Raw genomic sequence first — 17456 nt, 5'->3', positions numbered from 1 at the left:
TCATTCGACTAGAAATCAAATGGAAATCTTGGTCGAAACAATCCTGCTCGAAATTGCTTCGACCAAGGCAAGAAAGGCGGCTAATTCGGTCAAAACAAAGAATTCTGACCTCAAACCCTGACCAAAAAATTTTCTGGTCGAAAAAGGGAAAATAGCTGTTTTATTCGATCAAGAATGGCAGAATGTTTTTGACCCTGTCGACCAGGAAACCAAATAAAATCCTGGTCGAATGAGCCCTGCCCGAATTTGCATCGACCTGGGCAACAAATGAAGGTTAATTCGGTCAAAAAGCAGGACTCCTGACCGAAAGGGACAAAAATCCTGGTCGAAAAATTTCTGGTCGAAAATTGTAAAAAAAAAAAAAAAAAAAAAAAAAAAAAAAAAAAAAAAAAAAAGGAAGGGGTGAAAATCCTGGCCGAAATTCGACCAGGATTCCTGATCGAATAGAACCTGCTCGAAATTCAATCGACCAGGGCATACTGAAGGTTAATTCGACCAGGATCCTGGCCGAATGGATTCCTGGTCGAAATCTGCATAAAAAAAAAAAAAAAAAAAGAGAGAAGAAAAAAAAATCCTGGAAAATTACAAAAAAAATCAGGAAATTCCTTAAATAATTTCTGAAAAATGTTAATGTTTTCAGAAATAAGGAATAAATCCAGAAAATTAAGGATAAATCCCAGAAATTAGGGAAAAAATCCAGAAAAATAAGGAAATTCCTTAAATAATTTCTGAAAAATGTTAATATTTTCAGAAATAAGGAATAAATCCAGTAAATTAAGGATAAATCCCAGAAATTAGGGAAAAAATCCAGAAAAATAAGGAAATTCCTTAAATAATTTCTGAAAAATGTTAATATTTTCAGAAATAAGGAATAAATCCAGTAAATTAAGGATAAATCCCAGAAATTAGGGAAAAAATCCAGAAAAATAAGGAAATTCCTTAAATAATTTCTGAAAAATGTTAATATTTTCAGAAAATTAAGGGAAAAATCCAGAAATTAGGGAAAAATCCAGAAATTAAGGATAAATCCCGGAAAATTAGGGAAAAATCCAGAAATTAAGGATAAATCCCAGAAAATTAGGGAAAAATCCAGAAATTAAGGATAAATCCCGGAAAATTAGGGAAAAATCCAGAAATTAAGGATAAATCCCGGAAAATTAGGGAAAAATCCAGAAATTAAGGATAAATCCCAGAAAATTAGGGAAAAATCCAGAAATTAAGGATAAATCCCGGAAAATTAGGGAAAAATCCAGAAATTAAGGATAAATCCAAATTCCTTAAATAATTTCTGAAAAATGTTAATATTTTCAGAAATAAGGAATAAATCCAGAAAATTAAGGATAAATCCCAGAAATTAGGGAAAAAATCCAGAAAAATAAGGAAATTCCTTAAATAATTTCTGAAAAATGTTAATATTTTCAGAAATAAGGAATAAATCCAGTAAATTAAGGATAAATCCCAGAAATTAGGGAAAAAATCCAGAAAAATAAGGAAATTCCTTAAATAATTTCTGAAAAATGTTAATATTTTCAGAAATAAGGAATAAATCCAGTAAATTAAGGATAAATCCCAGAAATTAGGGAAAAATCCAGAAAAATAAGGAAATTCCTTAAATAATTTCTGAAAAATGTTAATATTTTCAGAAAATTAAGGGAAAAATCCAGAAATTAGGGAAAAATCCAGAAATTAAGGATAAATCCCGGAAAATTAGGGAAAAATCCAGAAATTAAGGATAAATCCCAGAAAATTAGGGAAAAATCCAGAAATTAAGGATAAATCCCGGAAAATTAGGGAAAAATCCAGAAATTAAGGATAAATCCCGGAAAATTAGGGAAAAATCCAGAAATTAAGGATAAATCCCAGAAAATTAGGGAAAAATCCAGAAATTAAGGATAAGTCCCGGAAAATTAGGGAAAAAATCCAGAAATTAAGGATAAATCCCAGAAAATTAGGGAAAAATTCCTGGAAATTAAGATAATTCCTGAATAAAAGGAAAAATCGTTGTAAACGTGTAGGTCGCTCCACACTTTACGCAAAAACGAAACCCTGCAAGGGAATGAATAGACTTAACTTCTGCGAAACCTAATCAATGTTTCCCAAAAGTTGGGGGGCAAATGATAGGGATAAATAAGTCCTGATTTTATAATTAATGGGCTGATAGGCCCAATAATAAGATGTATAATATTCAGACCAGAAAGGTTAAGCCTGATGGACCAGATCAGGCCTAATGGAATAAAAAAGGCCCAAAAGCCCTGATTATTAATTAATTTCGTAATTAATTAATAAGGGAGAAATCAGATGTTGAAAAGAGTCCCGATAAGGATATAAATCCTTAGAGATTAGCCCCAAGGGGACCTAAAAGGATAAGGAATCAGCTTCCTACTTCCTAGGACTCCTAAGTCTATCCTAAATCAGAGGCTTGTCCATCAAGTCTCCTATACCAAGTCCAATTCAAGGACTCCCACATCTATATAAGGGGTCTCACCCCACAAATCAGAACTACGTTTTTTGACTTGATCCTTGGCAATCAGCAAGGTACGTAGGCATCTTGTTAAGGCGGATTGAGTCACGAAACACAAGAGCAGTCAAATCGAGCCTCGAAGCTCACGTTCCTTAGTATTAAATACAGCAATTATATATATTAGTTTTAATCCATAACAGTTATATATTTGCTAAACTACTAAATTGTCAAACCATTGGACGTAATCTACTTATTCTACTAAAGTTATCCTATTATTTTTATTATAAATTTATAATTATTCTATATTTACAAAAATATTTTAAAAATTAAAATATGACAGGATAAAAAAAAATTAAAATATTAATGGGAATCCACGCATTGCACGGGATTTAAGCAAGAGCATCTCCAATACTATAAAACCCTAGGTAAATTATCCACTTGGCATCTGCGTCAAGAATGTGGCATATTTAGATAATATGTAAAAAAAATTACACTCCAACCATGTATCTCCTTACTAAAAATTAAAAATTATAGACAATTAGTTGGGTATATTTGGCCAACGAAAAAAACTCTTAGAGCATCTCCAATGCTAAAATGTAAAATAGTTGGCTATCATCATTTTTTAGAATTCTAGCCAAGGAGTTTGAATTATACTCCAATGGTATTATCTATTTTCATTATGTAAAATTATACATAAGGGTTTTTATGGTTGTACAAATATAGCAACTAAAAGTGATTGTCTATATTTTTTGCTAAGGGTTACAAGATTGGAGTTCAATTTTTTTTATATATTCTCTAAAATTGTCACATGATACCTATATGGCAACTATATTATTTAGCTAAGGTTTTTTAGTATTGTAGATACTCTTAGATATAACTTTACATAATCATAATATAGATAATAATAGTATTGAAGTGTATATCAAGTCCCTTATCTAAAATTTTATAAAAGGGTGATAGTCAAACATTTTACATTTTACATTTTACTATGAGTATATAACTACCTTGTTCTCAACCATATACTCTTATATTATCTTTTTTAATTACACATTCATGATGCATCATTTTTCTTCCTTGCAGTTTCGCCAATAATCTATCCTTCTCGAAATAGCTCTATCATTTACCAAAAGTCTTCATTTCTCTGTTGATCACCTGTAAAAAGAACAGATCTCGTGAAATACGTACTAAAGCTGTTCCCTAAACTTATAATCTATATCTTCACGATCGAAGAAACTTTATACAGAAGGTAATACTTGATCGCAACTGGACCTAATAATATTCAACTTAAACATGAGCAGCTGTTAGGTGCTAGCAGGCAATTACAAAAAGCTAATGAATTTAAGTGCAAAATCCGGAAACTGTTTCACTTGATACCTTATGATTTAGCGTCCTTCAACTGTGCTAATTGTGAAGTCATTAACAGAGATGGCTCCAACACTACCAGAACTTGTATTTGTAAGACTTTTATACGCTGTTCTCAACAAAAATGCAGCCTGACCCGGGGTTGGAAGACTTATCTCATTGGACAGCATAAACACTACTTCAGACATGCTTGGTCTTGCTGTAGCAGATTCTTGCACGCACAGCAGTGCAATATGGATACATCTTACAATTTCTGTATCATATTCATGTGATTTGCCTAGCGCCGGATCAACTATTTCCAAGACTTTCGATTCTCCCCAAAGATCCCAAACCTGTGAAAATTAAAATTTACAGGGCTTTTAATTATTATAGTAAACACTTATATTATTATGTAATTTTATCCGTACTTCAAAAGATGAAAACTTTAGAATTTTTCGTGATTTATTTAATCTATTGAATATCGGAAATTTGGTTACTTACATGTCCAATCATGTTAATGGAGTTCTCGGACTGGTAGCTGCTGTTCTTTCTTCCTGTAATGATCTCCAGCAGCAGAACTCCGAAGCTGAAAACATCAGACTTGATTGAAAACAATCCTTCCATTGCGTACTCTGGTGACATGTACCCGCTGCAATCATTGAGGTGTCATGTTATATTTCGAACTAGTTAGAAGGGTGCCAAGGTTTGGCGTGATTCTTTATACAATACTACATAATCATAAGCAGAAGTGATACACACTATGTTCCAACTACTCTCTTCGTCGTTTCATCAATTTGATCATTTCCAAATATCCTTGCCATGCCGAAGTCTGATATTTTTGGATTAAGGTGAGCATCTAGTAGAACATTGCTTGCTTTTAGATCCCTGTGAATGATTCTTAATCTAGAATCATGATGGAGATATACCATCCCCCGTGCTATACCCAAACTTATATCAAACCGTTTTTTCCAGTCAAGAATGTCTTTTTTTTCTTTATCTGCAAAGTAACATAAAACCAGAATAGTTCGATTAACATGAAATCTTTGTGGTGATAAATTAGTACACTTTATCAATTTAAGTCTGAAGGCAGAGTGTTACCAAAAAGAAAGCAATCCAATCCCTTGTTGGGCAAGTACTCGTATATTAACATTTTCTCTTCTCTCTGAATGCAGTATCCGAAAAGTCTCACAAGATTCCTGTGTTGAAGCTTTGCTATCAAAGTAACTTCATTTCTGAATTCCTCTATCCCTTGCCCTGACGTGTTTGACAATCTTTTTACGGCGATTTCTTGCCCATTACGCAGTTTACCCTGCAGTTACCAGCATTATAAAACCATGTAAACATGAACTGGGTGCAACAATTAAGCTACAGCTACCTTGTACACCGAGCCAAAACCACCTTCTCCGACTTTTTGAGCCATGGAAAAATTTTCAGTCGCATCTATAATAGTGCTCAGAGAGTAAAATTTCACATCAACAGTACTTGTCTCTATTTCATCACCCTCTTCTCCTGTTGATGATCCCTGGGCAGATAAGCCGAGCTTATTTCTATCATTCTGAAAAAATCTTCTACCCTCCTCCTTCCGCCTCAAAGCTATTCCAAAATTCAGTCAGTGGTTTGGTTAAATTATCAAAATATTATTAAGTAACAAGTATAAAAAAATATCTGATTCATTCATAGTATATTTACCTTTTTTCCTCTTCATTATTATCCAATATGCAAGAGTAAACAGAACAAGAAAAGCAGCACTGACTAGCACAAGAACCAAAACCTTGATATAGCCATGAGATCTCTTCGACTTCTTTAAATATTTAGCTGTAATATGAGAAAAAGAACTTTGTCACTGATTGAAAATTTGTGATCAGATGATGTCAATTTAATAAAAAAAATTATGGTTAAGGATTAGGAAAAGCGAAAATATTTTGTGCATACATATTATCATTGAAGGTGATAAATAATAAGCAGGTCAAGATAAAAAGGAAAAGCAGCTGCCCTATATTGCAGACGGGTATTGCCTAAAAAATAACCCGTAAATTAAAGTCATTAGCTATAGTACGGGGCCTTTTGGGAGTTCCTCAATACAAATCCGGTAAATTTGGGCGAGTCCATTCAGTTGAGTGAGTCGGTATTAAATGTAGTGAATAAAAATTTTACGGCTGGAGTGAATTTACTTAGAAAATGGTAATTCATCAAGCTTCATTCAAAATCTATTCAGAATCTGGGGACGGGGGAGGTTTATATTCGACAATTAATACTATTACTGTTATGTAATCAGTAGGATAACATAGATTTTTAATTATTGAAGTGTCATTGATTACTGTCGGCGAATGCAGTTGTGCATCATGTGTTGATTCTGATTTACTAGTGAGTTGTGAGCTTCAACTGTTTAAGATGGTGATCTATCATATCACCATGGCCGCCTGCCAATTATTTTGACAAACACGTAGCTAATATTGCATTTAGTATCGTTCAATAAATGAAACAATGAATTCAAGAAAACAACGTACCTAACTCAACCGCATCCACACGTATGTAGAAATCCTGGCCACCCTTGGAATACTCTCTCAAGTCTACCAGTTTATCGTACCATGTAATGCATCCACTGAAACCACCTCCTCCAACATTAGCCGCGGAGTAACCCGTACACGAGCAGTTCTTCAAGCACAAGTCCGCACATGCTTTAGTATTTAACTTCATGTCTAGTTTTGTTTTAGTTGTGTCAGGTAGCTTCACCTCCTCAAGTTTCACAAATCCTTCCCCATTCCCACACAAATGGCCTTTTTGCTTTGTAACACAACCTTGTGATCCATCCCTTAAGTACCAGTCACGGGATGACTTTGGTTCAAATCCCGGAAGACATGTGCATTCGTATTCACCCGCATTCTCCAGGTTGCAATTTCCAAATGCGCCACAATGACTAAAATAGTCACACCGGTCCTGTGGCGCTGACCAGAAGTTATCCCATCTGTGGTCACCCTGGTGCCAGGTTGATCTTTGAATCGTCCCTGTCGACTCATTAAGAACCATCCTCGATATAATTGAGGTGTTCAGCATCCCGTATACTATGGATATCTCCTCTGGATTATCAACATAACTTACCTTAAATATGAAATTAGATCTCAATTCAGGTACCCCACTCCATCTGAGACCATTCCAAGATCCTCCTCGCCAGAAAGGATCCTTATTCTTATACAAGAACAACTGAGGCACCGATCCATTAATATCAATCATATATGAATATGATCCGGTTTCTGGATTGTCGGGTGACTTCCAAGAAGTCAGGAAGCGGTTCAGACCGGACCTACGGTCCACTCCAAACTTCATCTCTGGAAGTAGAGTATCAGTGGGATAATCAAAGCTCTGCCACGCATAACCTTTATTTTTGCTATCATCTTTATGTACAACCAAATTTCCTGTATCCAAAAGCTCAGCTGAGTAGTTCGATTTAACAACAGATGACATGTTTGACACATTAGTCGACCACAAGACAACATCTGGCTTTTGGCTATCAAACAAAACAAGATTTCCAGAGTTGTCTAGTGAAAAAACACCTGATGTATTTGTGAGTGGATGGTCCCTGTTGGCAACCCAAACTACTGTCTGTACAGAGACTTTGTTGTACCAAATTCCCACATATCTTCTGCTACTATTATCAGGGCTAAAAAATCCAAGCACAAAGCTTTCTCCAGCTGACACCAAAACGTTAGCATGACCGTCACTAAGAGGCTTATCGGGGGTGATGATGCTGGTGGAAGTACAGGCTTCGACGAGCAAAAATATGAAAATGAAAGGGGGGGATTTATTTTTGCTAAACATAGTTCTTACAGTAATGCCTTCTTCAGCAGGTACTAAATATGAAGTTTTGTCCGTGTGGAACAAGTGATCATGTTAGGTTGCAAGTTGCTCAAACAAAATTTTTTACGGCACTTTTAAATAATGAAAAAGAGTTAGCTGTTATTAGTTTGGAACCTTAATTAGTGTGGAGCATCACTTAAATAATGAGGGTATCTGATTGAATGCATGGGGCAACAACGACAGATGTGCAAGGTTGGTATCCATCAAAACTCAAGTTTAATGCGATTACAACACTACACAGGGTAGAAAACTATTAGCTAACCCCAGATACTAAAATTTATTACAGTACAGCTTATTTGACGGGGTGACCAACGCATCAAGCATTTTTATCTCGGGATTTATATCCGAGTGCCCATTCTTCTTGTCAAAAACTATCAAGTGATAGCATACATTGTCCGGGGCTAATTCTTTTAATCTGAACCGTTCCAACAGTTACAAAGCAGTTTGTTACATAACTAGTCACAAGCAAACCGTCCCTGATCTTATAATTAAAATTAGCAGTCTGCTCTATTATTACTACGTATTGATTTTTAATTAAAATTTCAAGTTTGCTCCAGAACTGATAGCTGCCCTGGGGTCTCCTTCTTCCAACGTGGTCTATCTTAGAATTTTAAGCAGATCTTATGGCACATGTTAATGCAGGCATTGACAATTTGCATCATCGAAAGTGTCACCTCATACAGTAGTTGCTGCTTTGCTTGGCGCTGTTACACTAAATTTGCAGAAGACCTATTGTACAAGCCTGTCACCGGGATCCTATTACTTCTGTCATGTTTTGTAAAAGACTAACTTAATCACCAAGTCTGATCAGTTGACTTGAGTAAGTTAACCTGATTATCTGCGATTAGCTAGTCTAAAAGCGTCTACCATCATTTCTCCTGATTTTAGACATATTATTAGTTCAGCGATTATCCCCTGTTATAATAGGTTAGCTTTTGTAATATAGGGTTAAATGCACTTTGCACTCTCTTATTTTGTTTCAAAAACAAATGTGTATCAAGAGTATTGGAAACCCAGTTTGCACCCCTCAACTACAACCCGCCAATTCATAAAGCACCCCTTCGATGATTATTATTAAAAAAGTAAGGGATAGAATGGGAATTTCAGTAAAATATTAACTAAACTAAATTTTTTATTTTCCTGATTATATTAAAAACTGAATTTATTATTATAGCTATAAAATAATAACTTTAAAATTTTTGAATAATATTATATAGTTGAGTATTGAATTTTAGTTATAATATTAATGCCAAAAATTATATAATTCAACCAAAATTAAATTCAAAATAATTTTTTATTTATATTTTAATTGTATACTTAATTTAATATAATTATTTCATTTTAAATTCTTTGACGTCGTTATGATTTTAAAGTGCATTTAATGAAAATATTTTGATTAATATTAATATTTACTATACAAGAAATCAATTTTATAAATATTTTAACTTATTTTTGAAATTCTAACTAAAATTTATTTACATTTTAAAATGAAGTTCCTGTTTTACCCCTTATTATTTTAATTATAATCTGTAAAATGGTGCATACTGAATTAGTAAGTTAAAGTTGAGGGGTGCAAGTTGTATTTCCGAAAGTTCTGGTACAAAATTGTTTTTTCAACTTTGTTTGAGGGTGCAAAGTGCATTTAACTCTAATTTTTTAAATTAAATTAATAATAGAATAATAAAATTGAAAGAATTAAAGTTAGATAAGGATTATGATTTAAAATTGAATTAGAGTTTTGTGCCTAAAATTTGGATCATATTTTAATATGGATAACTTATAGGTTAAGAAAGAGGGTTTTGTATCGTTATAAATACACTTTATTCGTCTTCCTCGTTTTAATTATCAAAATTCGTAGGGCTCTTCTCAACAAATATCAGCAGTCTTAAAAAATTCGTAGAAAATTCATCGTAAGTTAGAATTCGTTGATTCTGGACTTTTCGGAAAGATCTTTTCGTTCTGTACAACTCTCGTGTTTTCCAAGATAACATCGTTTAGAGGGTCAAAAAGTCTATATTCAGATCTGGTCAGACTTTGAAGTAAATACTTTTTGACTTACTTTTATTTTTGGAAAAGTTTTGATACTCTGATTTTCGAATTTCGTATAAGATATAATAATTCTGTTTTTGTTGAATATATTTGAGATGTCATGTCTAATATATTTCATGTTTAGTTTTCAGATCTTAACAAACAGGAAATATCTGTTCTTACTGGAATCAGTACTTACTGGAATTCAGGACTTAAAGTCATATCAGAACTTAAGGTCATATCAGAATTTAAGTACGGGAGGACTTACAGTTAAGGAAGGAAGTTGATTAATAGTAGAAGATCAAGACTAGTACAGAAGAAAATATGCAAGGAAAAAGTTAGAGGACTAGAAGAATTATATAAGATATCTGATTGATATATTTTAGGAGACAGAATTATATTTCATATCAATTAGAAGTTATCTTATAACTGTGTACTATATAAACACATACATAGGTTTACACTATATGTGTTATTTTTATCGAGAAGATCATACATTGTAACCTAGCAGCTCTCGTGATATTTGTTCATCACTGAGAGAGAACAGTTCAATTGTAACAGAGTTTATTATATCAAATACATCTGTCATCTGTTACTTGTGTTCTAAATCGATTTGATTGTATTAAACACTGTATTCAACCCCCTTCTACAGTGTTGTGTGACCTAACAGTTTCGAACTGTATAAGAAATAAGATACGAGAATTCTTTGAAACTCAGTCTCTACGTTTCGAACCCGTTCGTAATTTACGTTATAGTTCTGGAACTAGCCTTAGATACCCTTAGTAGGCGAACGAGTGTGCAACTTTAGATACCTATCAAGGGCGCGTAATTATTGAAATTTAGATGCCGACCACTGACAAAGTGTGATAAATAAGAATAAGAATAAGAATAAGATGTCGGCTACTGACAAAGTGTGATCGTAGATAAAGACTGTGGTACTTATAAGAATTATCGTTTTGTTCTATTTTACTCTGTTCTGATTTGTTATAAAATCTGCTCTGTCTAGTTTATATTCTGAATTTTAAAATGAAAAAAACTTTGGGTTAGATCTACTTTAGAAATTATTTTACAAAATTATTATTATTTTGAGAAAAAAATATTTTATTAAAATACCCATTGATTTTCGATTAAATAGTTAGTCAATTTGTACTTGCTGAGTTTTGTAGCTCACCCCTTATATTTCAGGTTTTTGTGTAAGATTTGAAGATGGATAGAATTGGAGTTTGAGAACTTAGGTTTGAAGTAGATTGAATTTTGGACTTCCGCTTTTAGTTGCGCCTTTGTAATATTCACCATTGTAATAGATTTTTGATTAGTAAATTGTATTTTGTTCTTGTTTAGATTTAGATTTAATAGTCCGAAAGTGCGGATAGTTACAGTTGGTATCAGAGCGGGCTGTCCTTCGGAGTGTATTAAGTATGGGCTTGTACATTTCCTAGTATACGTTCCGCTGGACTTTAGTTTGACCTTTGGTAGGTAGACGTGTCACAAACTTTAGAATTGTTGTGAATTTGGGGACCAAATTCTTTTTAAGGAGGGCAATATGTAATATCCCGTAATTTTTAGAATTAGATTAATAATAGAATAATAGAATTAAAAGAATTAAAATTAGATAAGGATTAGGATTTAAAATTGAATTAGAGTTTTGAGCCTAAAATTTGGATCATATTCTAAGGATAACTTATAGGTTAAGAAAGAGGGTTTTGTATCGTTATAAATACACTCTATTAGTCTTACTCGTTTTAATTATCAAAATTCGTAGGGTTCTTCTCAACAAAAATCAGCAGTCTTATAAAATTCATCGTAAGTTAGAATTCGTTGATTCTGGAATTTTCGGAAAGATCTTTTCGTTCTGTACAACTATCGTATTTCGTGTTATTCAAGATAACATCGTTTAGAGGGTCAAAAAGGCTATATTCATATCTGGTCAGGCTTTGAAGTAAGTACTTTTTGACTTGCTTTATTTCAGAAACGTTTTGATGCTCTGATTTTCGAATTTCGTATAAGATATAAGAATTCTGTTTCGAATTGTATAAGAAATAAGATACGAGAATCTTTTGAAACCTAGTCTCTACGTTTCGAACCCGTTCGTAATTTACGTTATAGTTTTGGAACTATCCTTAAATACCCTTAGTAGGTGCACGAGTGTGCAACTTTATACCTATTAAGAGCGCGTAATTATTGAATTTTAGATACTGACCACTGGCAAAGTGTGGTAAATAAGAATAATAATAAGATGTCGGCTGCTAGCAAAGTGTGGTCGTAGATCAAGACTGTGGTACTTATAAGAATTATCGTTCCGTTCTGTTTTACTCTGTTCTGATCTGTTATAAAATCTGTTCTGTCCTGTTTTAAATTCTGAATTTTAAAATGAAATTTTTTTTGGGTTAGATCTACTTTAGAAATTGTTTTACAAAATTATTATTGTTTTGAGAAAAAAAATGTTTTATCAAAACACCCATTGATTTTCGATTAAATAGTTAGTCAATCTGTACTTGCTGAGTTTTGTAGCTCACCCCTTTTAATATTTTAGGATTTTGTGTAATATTTCAAGATGGATAGCATTGGAGTTCGATGACTTAAGTTTGGAGTAGATTGAATTTTGGACTTCTGTTAACTGCGCCTTTGTAATAGTCACAATTGTAATAGATTTTTTATGAATAAATTATATTTTGTTCTTGTCTGGATTTAGATTTAATAATTCAGAAGTGCTGGCTGTTACAGCTTTGCTAATTGGTTTCGCATATATTGACAACTGAAAGGTCTATCATGGCATGTAGTTTCCTTGACAAGGTCAAATTCTTATGGTTCTAACTTGCAAGCTTTTCACTCTTTGAATATAATTTTGGTAATCTGGATGAAGAAATGGACTTCATGAATTTGAAAGACTTTTGCAAAACGTGTACAAGTACAGCACATCTTTGTGCAGCCCAAGCACTTTGGGCTCTCTTCTCATCCACAAGTGCGACTTCTTTATCTTTCATAGAGATGGTCCCCTGTATGTCACTTGTTTTACAAACAATGCAGTCAAAGGTTTAGTTGCTTTTGTACTGGGTTTCCTGATTCTTAAGTAGTGTTTGAAGATTAATCACATTAAAAATAAGCAAAATCCAAAAAGAATAGCAACCAATTATCTTTGCTGGTAAAACATTGTATAATTTTTACAATCTAAATAGTTTAGGGGACTATAAGCAACCTGAAGTCCCTCAATGACTTTAGCATTGTACTAAAAGAAAATGCAGTACTTTGTTTTTTTGAAGAACAAATCTATGCACCAACACTGTCTCGAGACTACACGAAACTATTGGCAGGTAACCGCAATAAACATATGAATTCTTAAAGCCAAATTGTCGTTAAATTGAATGAGATTAGCGTCCTTGAATTGTGCTAATTGTGAGCTCATTAAAAGGATTAGTTCCAACGCTGGTAGAATTTGTGCTTGTTGGACCTCTATCAGATGTTCTGAAAATAAATGCAGGCTGGCCTGGAGGTGGAAGACTTGTTTCATTGCATAACATAAACACCACTTCCGACATACTTGGTCTTGCAGTAGCAGATTCTTGCACACACAGTAGTCCAATATGGATACATCTCAATATCCGAGGATCATGATGACTTGATTCACCAAGCCACTCATCAACTACCTCCAAGACTTTTGATTCCCTCCAAAGATCCCAAACCTGGGAGAAATTATTTAAAGGACCTTCCATGAATTTACTAGTACAACATCATAAACAAATGTTTGTTACTTACATGTCCAATTAAATTAATTGAGTCTTCGGTATAGTAGCTGCTGTTTTTTCTTCCTGTGATGATCTCCAAGAGTAGAACTCCAAAGCTAAAAACATCAGATTTTATTGAAAAATGTCCTTGCATTGCATACTCTGGCGACATGTAACCACTGCAATCATACAACTGCGATGTTATATATTTTGGTTAGCTAGAAGAGTGCAAAATTTGGCTTCCTTCATCATTCAATATTGATATAAATAAGTACAAGTGGTACGCACTATGTTCCAACTACTCGCTTCGTCTGTTCTTCATTTTGGTCGCTTCCAGATATTCTAGCCATGCCGAAGTCTGATATTTTTGGATTCAAGTCAGCATCTAGTAAAATATTACTTGCTTTCAAATCCCTGTGAATGATTCGCAGCCTTGAATCGTGATGAAGATATACCATCCCCCGTGCTATGCCCAGAGTTATATCAAATCGTTTTTCCCAATCAAGTATGCATTTGTTTTCTTTATCTGAATCAAAATTAACATCAACTTAAACTCAGAATAGTTTAATTAACAAATATGTCATCTCAATGGTGATAAACATGCCTACTAATTTTAACTCTCTAGACTGAATCTTACCAAAAAGAAAGCAATCTAAGCCCTTATTCGGCAAGTACTCATAAATTAACATTTTCTCTTCATTCTGAGTGCAGTATCCAAAAAGTCTGACAAGATTTCGGTGCTGAAGCTTTGCTATCAACGTAACCTCATTTTCAAATTCCTTCATCCCTTGCCCTGACGTGTCTGACAATCTCTTTACAGCGATATCTTGTCCATTATGCAGTTTACCCTACAATATTTCTTGAGCATTATCCCTGCACTCATATAAAAATTCAAATCACCCAAGTGCATTGATAGAACTACAATGAATGTACCTTGTACACGGAACCAAAACCACCTTCTCCGACTTTGTGAGCAAGGGAGAAATTTTCAGTTGCAGCTACAATTGTGCTCAGAGAATAAGTTTTCACATCACTTGTACTTGTCCCTATGTCGTTGCTACTGATCCAGTTTATATTCTCCCGTCTTCGCTGAGCTATTCCTAAATTCGATCATTCATTTGGTTATTTTCAGAATGTGGGAAACTAACTAGTGTCGAACAAAACTTTATTCACACAATAGTTTACCTGTCTTTTTCTTCATTACTAACCAATATGTGACGGTAAGCAGAACAAATAATGCAACACTTAGTGCCACAATAACTAAAACCTTGATGTAGCCGTGAAATCTGTTGAACTTCTTCGAATCTTTAGCTGGGATGATGGTAGGGATTGAAGCTCTGGTTTTCCAATTTTCTTCAAGATGGGAATGGAATCAGAAGGAAAAGATGTCATCAGATGAAGAAAAAATACAATAAGATAACATTAGATTAAATACATTAACAGGGAAATATGTCGAGCACTGATTATCAAATTGATACTACTTAACTAGAGCACTGAACACAATTTCTTTACCTCAACTCATAAAAATTGGTCTATGAAATCAAAGATTTATAAGAGCTACTAATCGATAAAAAAATTGAGAGCCTTAGACGACTACTTCACTATTAAAGTTGTTTATTCAATAATATGAACATTTTTTTTATATCTTCCCAGATTATAACACACTATATAAGAGAAAGAAAGCATACCTAACTCAACCGCATCCACACGTAGGTAGAAATCCTGGCCGCCACTTGGATACTCTCTCAAGTCTACCAGTTCATTATACCATGTAATGCATCCACTGAAACTTCCTCCACTCGCCTTAGCGCTGGCGTAACCCGTACACGAGCAGTTCTTCAAGCACAAGTCTGCGCACGCCTTATCATCCAAATTCATTTCTAGCTTTGTTTTAGTTGTGTCGGGCAGCTTCACCTCAGCAAGTTTCACAAATCCTTCTCCATCTCTGCATATTTGGCCTTTTTGCTTTGGAACACAACCTTGTGAGCCATCCCTTAAGTTCCAGTCCCGTGGTGACTTTGGTTCAAATCCTGGAAGACACTTGCACTCGTAAGCACCTGCACTGAAACTGTTACAGTTTCCAAATGCGCCACAATGACTATAATAATCACATTCGTCCTTTGGTGCCGAAAAGAAGACACCCCATTTATGGACATCTTCTTGCAGTGTTTGTCTTTCAACCGTCCGAGGTGACTCAATGATAACTAGTCTCGATAAAACTGATGTGTTACGCAAGCTGAACCACAGCGATACCTCCTCAGAATTATCTACGTACTTTACTTTGAAAATGGAATTACTAGTGTTCATCTCAGGTACACCACTATATCGAACTCCATTCCAATGTCCTGCCCGCCAATACGGAATCCCATCTCTATACAGGAACAACTGAGGTCGGGAGCCATTAACATCAATCATAAGTGAGTAAGTCCCTGTTCCGGGATCATCAGGTGACTTCCAAGAAGTCAAGAACCGGTTGAAACCGGACCTACGGTTTACTCCAATTATCATCTCCGGAAGCTGAGTATCTGTTGGAAAATCAAAGCTCTGCCACACAAAACCATTTTTGCTATCTTCTTCACGCACCACAAAATTCCCCGAGTCCAACAACTCTGCTGTGTGGTTGGATGTAACAATATTAGAAGATGAGTTGGACACATTAGTCGACCATACGACAACATCTGGCTTTCGGCTGTCCACTAAAACAAGATTTCCAGTCTTGCCTAGTGATAGAACACCTGATGTACTTAAGATAGGATCATCCCTGTTGGCAACCCAAACTACAGTTTGTACAGAGATTTTATTGTACCAAATTCCCACATATCTTCTGGTAGTAGTATTAGAAGGGCTAAAGAATCCAAGTATGAAGTTTTCACTTGCCGAAACCAAAACATCGCCATCATATAGAGGTTCATCTGAGGTGATGATGCTAGTGGAAAGGCAAGATTGAAGCAAAAGGAATACACAAAATGTACTTGGATATTTATTCCGGCTAAGCATTCTTCGTTCCTAGTTTAATAAGATTATTGAAATGTACATGTTAAAATATATATCCCCCGTCCCGACCGCTTCCTATTATTTTTGAAGACAACGGTGTCGATTTTATGGCATTAAAGTCTGTGCCTGATATTTGAGGACTTTTAAAAGTCTTTGCATAACTTGATGCTGTATTATTGTCAGAGTCGGCTCCCGGGAGTTTGCCCCTGCTCCTCGTTTAGGCCGCAGGAAAATTTGGGTATCATATTTTTCCTCTAATATAAATTAAATTAAATTAACATATAAACATCCGTAAATTTCTGATTTATATACCGAAAATCACTAAATTTAAGGATAAATGTATATCAACAATGTAGTACAATGAAATTTAAATAATCACTAAATTATTGGAAATCACTAAATTAAATAACGCTGAATAAGTAAATATGTAATACCACGGTCATAAATATATAAGTTAATCATTTTTTTAATTACTAATTATACGTATATCAATCGATTATTAGTTTATAATTTGTATTATAATATTGATTTGTATTTTATCACTAGCTTATATATATACGTAAAATATTTACTTACATTAATTTTTATTTTTTTATCCATTATTTTTTTAAACTTAATCTTAGATAGGAATAACTAGGATACTAAGTTATGACGCTTCGTAGCGGAAAAATACATATATATTTATAAATTATTAAATATATTACTTAATATGATAGCATTTAGTTATATATGAGCTACGTCAAAAATAAAATATTTTTTATTATAATGTTAAAGTTTTTATTTTTGAAACGCAATATATAAAAAGGGACAAAGTCCAGCAATTCACCAATACAAACCAACCCAATTTATAAATTGGGTTTCAACATCCAAGTCTTGAATTTTAATCAGCTAGACCATAATAATATCCAAAAGAAACTTAATCGTACTAATATTAAACTAAAATAAACAAAGGCCCAAACAAACCACTGCAACTCTTCATCTTCCAGGATCAAAACTCCATGGCAGCTTCCTCTTTCTGGGCTTCGTCACCAGCAACTTCAGCATCTGCAATTCCA

The 17456-nt window shown here is 34.0% G+C and overlaps 1 protein-coding gene across 1 annotated transcript; it reads right to left on the bottom strand.

Annotated features, from left to right (window-relative positions):
- Window positions 1-3335: 3335 nt before the first annotated feature.
- Window positions 3336-16506, bottom strand: LOC141660316 (uncharacterized). The gene is made up of 15 exons (XM_074467294.1): window positions 15096-16506; window positions 14593-14760; window positions 14341-14507; window positions 14045-14255; window positions 13696-13933; window positions 13439-13586; window positions 13059-13365; window positions 6310-7692; window positions 5492-5617; window positions 5178-5395; window positions 4901-5111; window positions 4562-4799; window positions 4304-4451; window positions 3836-4155; window positions 3336-3613 (listed from the first exon to the last, which is right to left on the bottom strand). The coding sequence occupies exons 1-14, from the start codon at window positions 16402-16404 to the stop codon at window positions 3844-3846; spliced, it is 5184 nt and encodes a 1727-aa protein (XP_074323395.1). The 5' UTR covers window positions 16405-16506; the 3' UTR covers window positions 3336-3613; window positions 3836-3843.
- Window positions 16507-17456: the final 950 nt, after the last annotated feature.

Source organism: Apium graveolens, chromosome 5 (genome assembly GCF_009905375.1).
Source record: "Apium graveolens cultivar Ventura chromosome 5, ASM990537v1, whole genome shotgun sequence".
In the NCBI taxonomy this organism is placed as follows: domain Eukaryota; kingdom Viridiplantae; phylum Streptophyta; class Magnoliopsida; order Apiales; family Apiaceae; genus Apium; species Apium graveolens.
The sequence above is the reverse complement of the archived record's forward strand: the minus strand, read 5'-3'. Positions and strand labels throughout refer to the sequence as shown.

Bases quoted from the DNA above. Each gene is read 5' to 3' on its own strand.
- LOC141660316 (XM_074467294.1), bottom strand. From the start codon at position 16,404: ATGCTTAGCCGGAATAAATATCCAAGTACATTTTGTGTATTCCTTTTG. The intron at 13,366-13,438 runs GTAAGTAACAAA...AATTTCTCCCAG, and splicing joins CAATTAATTTAATTGGACAT to GTTTGGGATCTTTGGAGGGA. The intron at 7,693-13,058 runs GCTAATCTCATT...AACTTGCAACCT, and splicing joins AATTAGCACAATTCAAGGAC to AACATGATCACTTGTTCCAC.